General features: G+C 40.7%; 1 protein-coding gene across 2 annotated transcripts; it reads left to right on the plus strand.

The window, feature by feature from the left end:
* The first annotated feature begins 284 nt into the window (after positions 1-284).
* zranb2 (zinc finger, RAN-binding domain containing 2) lies at positions 285-9,066 on the plus strand. Of its 2 annotated transcripts, XM_057841370.1 has the most exons (10): positions 286-445; positions 996-1,048; positions 4,476-4,584; positions 4,674-4,756; positions 4,844-4,920; positions 5,775-5,945; positions 6,089-6,249; positions 6,768-6,827; positions 8,140-8,289; positions 8,454-9,066. In XM_057841370.1, exons 1-10 carry the CDS (start codon positions 390-392, stop codon positions 8,515-8,517), a joined length of 984 nt encoding a protein of 327 aa, XP_057697353.1. In that variant the 5' UTR covers positions 286-389; the 3' UTR covers positions 8,518-9,066. The 2 variants fall into 2 exon arrangements, with proteins under 2 accessions (XP_057697352.1, XP_057697353.1); XM_057841369.1 differs by having other exon boundaries at positions 285-445; positions 8,140-9,066.
* The last annotated feature ends 2,059 nt before the right edge of the window (positions 9,067-11,125 follow it).

Raw genomic sequence — 11,125 nt, forward strand, 5'->3', positions numbered from 1 at the left:
GACCTGTGTTTAAATGCCTCACTGTTTATGTTTTCCGCTTCCAAAATGGCGATAGCGGCGGAAACCTCGCGAGTGCCACGTCATACGCTCGAGCCTAATTGGTTTTGAATTCGAAAAAAAAATTCTTTATTATGTAATTCCGAAGGGTTCGGCGAATCCACATGTGAAACCTGTGGGGTTCGGCACCTTTAGTAAGGTAAAAAAATATATATTTTTTTAGCATGGTTAAGAAACACTGGTGTAAATTAAGATGACGTCGAGCACAGAGTGTGGAGGTGGCCGACGGCCCGTGAAGGCAGCACTTGAGTGGGCGGCGCTCTTTGCTCCACATTGAGCACATTTGGCTAGCAAGAGCAAGCGAGCCACTCGGCGTTTAAACACCAATCGGCATGTCAGGAAAGAGCTTCAGAGTAAGCGACGGGGACTGGATATGTCCTGACAAAAAGTAAGATATTTTACAGTATAGAAGACCTCATAGTATGAAAATAATTTGCTCGTGTTTGTTTTGGTAGTTGGTAGGCCAACTTTGTTTTCCTCACAAGGCCTTCCATCGTTAGCCACCAAGTAGCTAGTGTTCTTCTTCACTGATTGTTAGTATTAATCCAAGAGGCTGAATAAAAACAGGAAGCGTATCTTGGATAATCGCTAAAATTTATTGGGATTAATATTTGGCTATGCATTTTGCGTTTTTTTTTTTTTTTTTTTTTTTTTTTTTTAGCTCTGTGAGCTAAATGAGAATGCTAACGGTAGCTGCTTCAGGGAAATGATTGTGGGTCGTGCTTCTTTTTTTGGCGTGAAGGACAACTCAGTCAGTTTCAGCTCTGCTCATAAATATCAGTACGTCGTTATCGTCTCAAGTAGCGAGCAGCTGCCGTTCTTATTTCCTGGCTCTTGCACAATGTGTCAAGGTGCTGCACCAAGTCAGCGCAATCACATTCACCCTGCAAATGATTGAATACTGATAATAGTTTATTCGTGTCACGAATGTTTTTCAGGTGTGGAAATGTCAACTTTGCAAGGAGGACGAGTTGTAATAGATGTGGAAGAGGTGAGTTTGCACGTTGAAATTCATGTTTAAATAATGTATAATAAGCCCAACCACAATATCTGATCTCGTCTCAGTTTAATCATATATTTACTCTGGTCAATTCAGACCCCCCCCCCCCCCTTCCTCAGTATGTGACACGAATCAGATTTTTTTTTTTTTTTTCATGCAATGTGACTGTACAATTTTTCCCCTTTGACTCAGGCTACGTCTACACTTGGATGGATAATGGCCTTAAACGTGTAATTAGTTAGATTCTCTGGCATGTCGGCTATAGTAATATGCCTATTATCCGGATTAGTTGTTAGACGGATGATATAGGCAGGTAATATTACCCGCCGCTTAATATGGACTGCTGTCTCCGTACAACAATCGGATACTAAGGAATTTTTAGTGTGGCATGACAGCATTGGCGTTAAGGCTGACGATCACAATGTGGCATTTCTGCTCCTCTTTTCTTTTCCACACAATTTTCTTGAACGTTCAAACTACGTCGCCAAAATATGCTTAAATTCAGTGCCCATTTGTGGTCCTCACATCGTGGATGACGCAGAAATGAGCGTTTTTTTTTTTTTTACAGAGCTCGTCTCCCGCGTTGTCTCCGATCAGCCTGCTGCAGGGCTGGCTCCTCCCAACTCAATGTCGATCGAACATATGTATATAAAAATGTGTAGACGAAAATTAAACCCCAAAAAGTGACCTGCGTCGTACCCCCACTCAAAGAGGCGCGATCAGTTTTTTCCCATGACATTTTTCCCTGTCAAAACTGTCGCCACTTCCAGGATCGCCACTGTTATGCACAAGCACTCTTGGTTGCGGCTTCCAGGAAATATACGCAGCGCCACCCAATATGCTTCTATTTGTTATTTCCCAAGTGGTGAGAGCGCGGCTGAACATCGATTGTAACATCCCAAGTAATGATGTCAGGCTTTTGTTGTTTTCTAAAGATTTCAATCACAACTCGGCAACTGCTCGTGAAAGCAGAGCGTGCTCTCCCTCCACTCTCGTTCCTGTGTGATGCGTTCAATTGCGTTCACGAAAAAAACTGATAACAAAATAATGTCCAGAAGGTGTAGTAATTTCGAAATTGCTGCCGGAGAGTAATGAGTTTCCGGTTTAGAGGTAAACCACGCGGGCGATGACGTAACATATGAGGCTACTCCTTTCTACGCATGTGTTTGCGCAAATGCAGGCGTACCTTGCAGAAGCGGGTGGGGCCTTAAACGCGCCTTAAACGCAAGTGTGGACAGGTATAAAAATAGTCGGCAAAATACCCTGGAGAAAATTATCTGTCCTCGCATAGACGTAGCCTCAGACCTCATAATTTGTGGATATAAATTGTATCCCATACGGGTGAAGTATGAATGCTCATGTTGCACTCATCCAACCTTCATGTGACTAAAAGGCACCATAGGACCGACAAAACTGAAAAGTGTGTAAAGTATTAATGAACGAAAGAGCTTAGAACAATCAGTGGTAAGTGAAATATGCTTTAGGACTAAAAAATATACGGGTGGCGTAGAGACCTGGAGAAACTGTTCTCGCCGTATGTTTTGCTTTGCTGTTACCTGCGAGGCAGGGAGGGGCTGCCTAATCTGCTCGGCGTGGTCAATTGAAAGATTGAAAGTTGTCTGAAGCTGTTCAGAAACAGTCTGTGAAATCAAATTTGTCCTCCTCCTTTGACCTACTATAACTACACTACTAGAGGCGTGCAAAATTTCCGATTCTTAGATTATTTGCGATTCGGCCTTGGAAATTCGAGAACGATTCACAAACATCCAAATTCCAATTATTGAATTATACCAGGTAAAGCAGAACTAAAACACAGTCAGTGCGGTCTTCGGGACGCAATGAGGAACGGGCAGAGAGCAAATATCATGTTCAACTCATGCCGCTAGATAAAAAAAAATAAAATAAAATACCTGACTGCGGCCGACAGCTGGTTCAAACAACGCCCGGTTGCTAGTTGCTACAAAAATACGCCCACAAACGACAATAGTAGATATGCAGAACTAGATGCTAAATGACAGACGACGGCGGTGTTAGAACATATAGAGAGAACTAGATGCGAAATGACTGACTTGCCGTTTAGTAGTTGCCGCGTTGTAAACAGCCGCCATCTTAAAGCAGGAGACTTCTCTACAAGGCTCTGTTGTAGCGAACCTAATTAACTTTTTATCTGAAATACTCCTAAATCGGCAAAACCTTGACTTGAATCAATCTTTAAATGATGAAACAGTTTTAAAACTTTTAAAACAGAATGGAAATTATGGAATAACTTGAGCAATTTTATATTTTATCGTTTAACGGTTGATTCACATCATTAAATTAATTGAATGTAGTTTAAAGCTGCTGATACAAAATGGGGACTTGATTATTTATTTTATGTTTTTAACTGTTAGCTTGATACTGAAATATTAGTTTGGTTTAGCCTAATAGGATTTTTTAAGGTTTGGGTGACATCAATAATCAATTTATAATCGAATCGGAGCCTCTGAATCGTAATCGAATCGTTAGGTACCCAAAGATTCCCGCCTCTATACACGACTATAAACTATTTACTTCTGTAATCGTGTGCGACTTCTACCTTCTGCCATTAATTCAGTTGTTCTTTCCAAGCAGTATACATTAAAAATAGACGGATTATCGGTGCTGATATTTGGAAATTTTAGGTATACCGGTATGTGCCTTCAAGTTCGACTGGCTGGCCGATGTGAAGAAATCAATTTAAAACTGGGTTATTTCGGCTCAGATGCAGCCATGCCTCTCTCTCCTGCCTACTGTCTCCTGTACTAGTATCATCTAAATGGAGTTACACTTGTATTGCACCTTTCCACCTTTTTGAGGCCCTCAAGGCGTTTCACCATATATCCTCATCTACCTACTGGTGACGCAGCACCATGAGCAACGTGGGATTTGGTATCTTGCTCAAGGATACTTAGATGAGGTCATCAGGGCGGAGAATCGAACCCACAACCTCTGGGTTGGGGAACGACGACTCTACCACTGAACCACGGCAACCCCTATTATTCGCTATTATTTTCCATTTATGTGATTCAATAAACATGGTTTAGGCATTTCAATGAAGTTCAGTTTTTGCATTATTCAAATTTTTTACGCCAATTTTTAAACTTTTACTGCAAATTAATATTGGCTTCAAAAATCGGTTTCAGCCCCTCTAGCAACTAACAATCGGTATCATCAATCCTCAAAAACCCATATTGGTTGATCTCTAGCATATATCATTGGGATACATTAAAGAAGAAATACATTTAGGCGTAGTTAATGATTATTTGATCAAACACGTAGACTAAGCATTTCCTACTGCATACACAAGCATAGACGTTATAAAAATATTATAACATCACAACATTATGAAGTCTATGATACAAGATATGTTGAACCTCTTGTTCATTTTACTTTTTGGCAGAGAAAACCACAGAGGCTAAGATGATGAAAGCAGGAGGAACTGAGATTGGGAAAACTCTGGCTGAGAAAAGCAGAGGACTTTTCAGTGCGAATGACTGGCAATGTAAAACGTAAGTCTTGATTGTTGCTGTGTTCCCACTGAGTATAGCGGTATTTATTTTATGTTCGTGTTTATTTCCCCTCTCTTATGATTATGAAGATGTGGGAACGTTAACTGGGCGAGGAGGTCAGAATGCAACATGTGTAACACTCCCAAATATGCCAAGCTTGAAGAAAGAACAGGTAATTTAGTAAAAATATGCAACGTCCTAGTGTCTGTTCAATTATGCTATATAGTCTCTTATCCATCCCTCTCCAATTCATTTTCAGGTTATGGTGGTGGTTTTAATGAAAGGGAAAATGTAGAGTACATTGAGCGAGAGGAATCCGACGGTGAATATGATGAGGTGTGCACTTATGGTGATTTTTTTTATTTTTTGTCAACGTGTATGCATATTGTTGCTGTTCAGTGACAATCATGTCATGCTGCCATTTTGGGGCTAACAAAAAGAACCTCATTGCGAAGTAGTCCATCAAAACTCGATAGAAACATCTCCTTAAAAGACATGTGCAACTGAAATGTTGTCTGTGTTGTGCCTTGATTTAACAAGGGCATCTTTGTAAATGACGAACACACACTCATAAGCCGCAAATTACACAACACATTGAAAACAACAGATTTAGTTACTCCTTCATGTCTAGCAACGGTATAAGCTTCACATCACTCGTCAAATTGCTATTGTCCTGTGTCACATCACAATAACAAAGATCGTAGTATCAGTCAAACAAGGATTTGTAATATATAATATTCTGCATTTTATACTTCCTAACAGACCGTTGTGGAAAAATCACACCACAACTCACCCAACACAAATAGCTATTCTTTAGAGACCTCAGATAATTGGGCCTTTGCTGAGGAGGGGGAAAATACTCTAGTTCGGCTCAGTGGTTATTGTGTAGCCCATTTTAACATATTGAAATCATAAAGTATATTTCACAGATTAATGGCAAATATAGATACTATTTTCCTCTGCATGCACTTGGCTGATTAAAGTAAAAGCAGTTGACTTTCTTTACAGAATAGTTATCAGTAGATACTTGTTAAAACACAGCGTTATAAAATTTTGATTGTACGCAGTCTAGTGTTTCTTGACTGAAGTATGTAAGGACACACCAAGAATGGGACACCAATGATGCTGCATGTTGAAGCACAATAAATGGTTAGTTTTTCTTTGAAATTAATATTTGATTAATGTCACAGTTTGGAAGGAAAAAGAAAAAGTATCGTGGAAAGAGCAAGTCTTCCTCAAAAGGAAGTGAAAAGAAAGAGGTGTCGAAAAAAGCTCAGCCTCCGCCGCCACAACAGCAGGATGATGATGATGAAGAGGAGGAGGAGGATGAAGATGGTGACCTGTCAAAGTACAAACTGGATGTAAGCACATGAGTTGCAGTAGCAATTATCATTTTATTTGTATAAAAGCTATTTACCACAGCTATAGGTTGCTGAATTTTGATAGCATTTTGTGTAATCTAATGTGGACTCTGATAATAACTGTTCTAAAACTTGGTGTTCAGGATGATGACGAAGACGATGAAGACGGCGACCTGTCAAAGTACGACCTGGACGCTAGTGATGATGAGAAGGAGCAAGCTAAGAAAAAGGGCAGCCGTTCAGGCTCGTCCCGGTCCCGCTCGTCCTCACGCTCCTCCAGCTCCAGTTCTCGGTCGAGGTCCAGGTAAACGGGTGCAGGTCAAGGGTAACTCCGGGCAAAATGTCAGTATCAGCTCTCAACTTTCCTTCTAATTAACTAATCGACTGTACATACTTTACTTGTTGCTGTTTGTTGGTCTTCCATTGAATGTTTTTGTCACAGTTTTTGTCCTTCCCGATGTACTGTAAAGACAGTGGAGACTGATTGAGCCCTCGTAATACACCCAAAAGTTTTTATAATTCCCTTTTGCAAGCTGCCATTCACCAACCAAAACGACAGATGGTGCTATAATCTAGTGTTGACACCTTGTTAGGGTAGTCTCAAGTGGAATACAACATGATTGGTTGTAAAGTGTTACTTCTCAGACAAAAGCTGCCCATTGTGAGGTCTTGCCAAAAACATTTTTATCATAGGACCTATATTTATCTGCTATCTATAGAAAAGGTCATGCCTGTTATGTTTTGTTATATATACAGTATGTGGCACATAGGTAGTTCTTTTAAAACAATATTGGAGAGTTCTTGTGTGTTTTTGTCTTTCAGATCTGGTTCTAGGAGCTCTTCTAGTTCCCGATCCGGATCTCGCTCGAGGTCCCGCTCCAGGTGAATGAGGTGACATGCACTCTCTCCCTGCAGAGAGTGTTTGTATGGGCCCCAAGGCTCCCCAATCAGTGTTATTGCTAAGACTTGAGTTTGTGCGTTTATTGGTATGAGTCATAGCAATGCAAAATCCCTGATTAAAGGACTGAAATTATCTGTAGTTTTAGTCATAAGTTGCAATTTTTCCTCGTATGGATATCTCCCTGTTTGTCCACCTTATATGGCCTTCATTCTCTTCTGAGTGGCACCAACATAAGCCTGCTCACTTAGTTACATTGGACTTGTACAATTATGGCCTTATTTATGTAGACAGACCAGTCCTATAGCCAGGGGTGCACATATTTTTTTTGCCCAGGTTCTCAGAGGAGGACCTGGAGATGTGACTTGGTCCTCATTGAGCTTGAGAGCCGACCCGCCTGATGCCATAAAATTATGACAAGCTTTACTTAGAGCCAATTACCTTTAATTAATTATATAAACAATTAACGCTTGATTAACGTCAACTGGCACAAAAAAAGTGCCATTACTTTGAAGTGAAATGTAAAGAAATAAACATAAAAGCACTAATTCAAAATAAAGGGCATTCATATGCGGCTCCCACATTAACTCCAAGCCTTTGTAAAAGTGGGATGTCCTCCTCATAAGAGCTCATTGAACGTGCATGTTTAGCTTTGTGAAATGCGAGCAAAAACACATTTGCCAGTGCATGGCGCTGTTCTTCAATAACTTTTTTCCGCCACTTGTCCATAGGGCGAGTGGGGTCCTCTGTGACATCGATAGTTTGCTTGATTGCCACATGCTGTTTTTTTTCGTGCTATTCAAAGTTTGGATGGCTAAAATTCTTTGACCCTACATAAATTGCGCTGCTCTCATTAACGACATTGGGATTCTCCCGGAAAATGTTTCACCACATTTCTGTGCGAGCAACATTTGCTTCTAGCCATGGTACCTCCTGCAGCCACTTTTCAGCAAAAGTCCTTTTTTTCCCGGTAGCTCCAGTGACATCTCTGTCGTCTGTCTTTTGACGGGAGCAGGGGAACACGGAAATAATTACTCAGTGGGGCCTGCCTCTTTGACATTTTGAGAAGTGATTTTCTCGTGTCCGCCGCAAATACAGCGGTCAGCCATCGGTACGCAAAAGCGTATGGAACCCGTTGAAGGCCAGCGCGTTTGTCTGCGTCCAGTGCGCATGCGGACCACTTATGTGCACCCCTGACTATAGCCTTTAAGCTGTAGCTTGTACTCTGAGGCTTCATCCTGGTGCTGATCTTTCCAAACATTACTGACCTTTGTGCTTGGTTTATTCCTCCAAAAGATCCAGCTCCAGGTCTGGAAAAGGCTCCCCGGCCCGGAAAAGGTCCGTCTCACCGTCCTCCTCACCTGAGGGGGGAGAGAAGCGCAGTCGTTCCAGGTCGTCATCTGGAGGGAGAAAACGGAGGCGCTCCAGATCCCATTCGTCCGAAAGGTTTGGGTTTAAAGTGGAATACCACAGTGGCACTCACCTCGTTCACGACCTTGTGCTGCTTTTCATGATCTGACAATGACTTGATACAGTACAAGTATGCCGAGTATGTTGATTTCTTTTAATACTAACGTATCTTCCCTTCCCATCGTCTTATGTGCTTTCAGGCGCAGCAATCAGTCCTCCGGATCCTCCCATTCTGGCTCCAGTTCAAAAAAGAAAAAAAATTAATTTTAATGCCTCGGTGAAATTAACCTCAGTGCATGTTACCATGTGAGGAACAACCACACCCATACAGTATGCTATTCACAACTCCCCTCCACACACACATTACAGTAGCAACTCTCTACTTTAACACACTATGTCCGAATTGTCTACCAATATATACATGGCCTTTCCATATAAATAGTCCCTATTTTGGGATAATGTTGGTTGGCGGTGTTTCTGTTGGTCTTTGGGGAATTTTAGGTCTTTTTCCGTTTTAAATATCAAAGCTTCTGTTTAGGCAGAAGTCTATGTACAGTTGAATACTGGCAGTTTATTTTTAAGGTAAGTATCACAAAGCTCCTGTTCACGAATCGCAAACCGTTTTGAGTCTTAGATGTTTCATTTGTAAAACACTTGTCAATGTTTACCAGAGGGAGAAACTGATTCAATTAACAAATACCCCATTTGTTACAAGACTTTTCCTAGTACATCGTGACAATTCTTGCTTTCTACATATGAAACAAGTGTACGTGTGTCAATAAAGTCTTGTCATCTAATCTTTTGTCAATTCTCTGTACAGACTGAGTTTTTTTTTTTTTTTTTTTTTTTTTTTTTTTTCTTTTTTTTAAGCTGAATCCGATCACATTAAGTAGCTGTTATTAGCCAAAATGTTGAGCTCGGTAGATCGACTGATGAATTAAATTATGGGCGTTTCATCACCTTTAGAATCACCAGTACCTTTTTCAATCAAAATTTCATTGCACAGTTGTGATTTAACATGAAATATATTTCAAACAATATTGTTTTCTTTAAAAAAATAAAAAAAAAATGCACGGTCATATTTGAAGCTGCTACGCCACACGCGCACGTTGAACCCTGCACTTCATAAAATACTGTGGTTTGTGGATTTTTGCTGGCTAATGAGCTGCGTGACTTATGAATGAATATCCCATAATATGAGGACACCTGCGGCAGTGTGTCATATCTCTCGATTTATATGTATGTAATATATGCACAGTGGGTGTATATAAAGTTAGGCCCGATAACATTTGGACACACAATTTTCATTAGTTGGACTCTACATTCAAACACATTGGACTTGAAATAAAATATCTAGACGGGAATTGGAAGTACAGACTGTAATGTTTAATTCAAGTGGTCAAACAACATCTCACTAAGGAATTGCATACATTTTCCTTAGAAACACATCACATTTCAGGGGCTCAAAAGTACCGGTAATTGGACAATAAAGCATAATCTAATCAAAAAGGTTTGCAGTCAATATTTTGTTGCAAATCCTTTGGAGACAATCACTGCCTTAAGTCTGGAACCCATGGACATCACCAAATGCTGGGTTTCCTCCTCGATGCTTTGCCAGGCCTTTACAGCAGCAGCCTTGAGGTGTTGCTTGTTTGTGGGTCTTTCTGCCTTGAGCCTAGTCCTGAGCAGGTGAAATGCACGCTCAATTGGGCTGAGGTCTGGAGATTGACTTGACCATTGCAGAAGTTTCCACTTCTTTGCCCTAATAAACTGGGTTGCTTTTGCTGTATGCTTTGGGTCATTGTCCATCTCCACTGTAAAGCGCCGTCCAATTAATTCTGCAGCATTTGGCTGAATCTGAGCAGAAAGCATATCCCTGTATACTTGAGTTCATCCTACTACTTTTATCTGTTGTAACGTCATCAATGAATACAAGTGACCAAGTGCCCTTGGAAGCCATGCATGTCGATGCATTACATTCCCTACCACGTGTTTCACAGATGATGTGGTGTGCTTTGGATCATGTGTCGTTCCCTTTTTTCTCTCCAAACCTTCTTCCCATCATTCTGGTACAGGTTTATCTTTGTTTCATCTGTCCATAGAACACTTTGCCAGGAGTGGGCTGGCTTGTTGAGATGATTTTTGGCAAAGTCAAGTCTGGCCTCTCTATTGGCACTGATGAATGGCTTGCACCATGTTGTGAACCCTCTGTATTTTCTTTCAGTCTTCTCTTTATTGTAGACTTAGAGACAGATACACCCACATCCTGGAGAGTGTTCTTCACTTCTGTAGATGTTGTAAATGGATTTCTCTTTACCATGGAGAGTATTCGGCGATCATCCATAACTGATGTCTTCCGTAGATGTACAGCCCTTTTTGAATTGTCAACCTCACCAGTGCTTTCCTTTTTTTTTCTTCGAATGTACCAAACTGTTGATTTGGCTTCTCCAAGCATTTCAGCTATCTCTCTTATGGATTGCTTCTGTTTTTTCAGTCTCAGGATCTTCTGCTACACCTCCATTGTGAGCTCCTTTGAACGCATTATGTGTGGTCACAATGGCTTCCAAATGCAAAGTGACACACCTGGAATCAACTCCAGAGATTTTCAATACTTAAATGATGACAGGATACTGAGGGGGAAGGCTTCTGACTCAATTACAGCCCTCAGAGTCAATTGTCCAATTACTTTTGGTCCCATGAAAAAGGGGTATAAAGAGTGTAAAGGGCTATGATTCCGAAACCCTTATTCCGATTTGGATATGGAAAGTCTTAAATTGCAGATGAGATTGTGCACTTTAAACCCAAAATGACTATATTATTGTATTTCGTAATGTGTTTTTGTGAACAGCTAAAATAACAAAACTTGTGTCAC

The sequence above is a fragment of the Corythoichthys intestinalis genome, chromosome 7 (assembly GCF_030265065.1).
Source record: "Corythoichthys intestinalis isolate RoL2023-P3 chromosome 7, ASM3026506v1, whole genome shotgun sequence".
In the NCBI taxonomy this organism is placed as follows: domain Eukaryota; kingdom Metazoa; phylum Chordata; class Actinopteri; order Syngnathiformes; family Syngnathidae; genus Corythoichthys; species Corythoichthys intestinalis.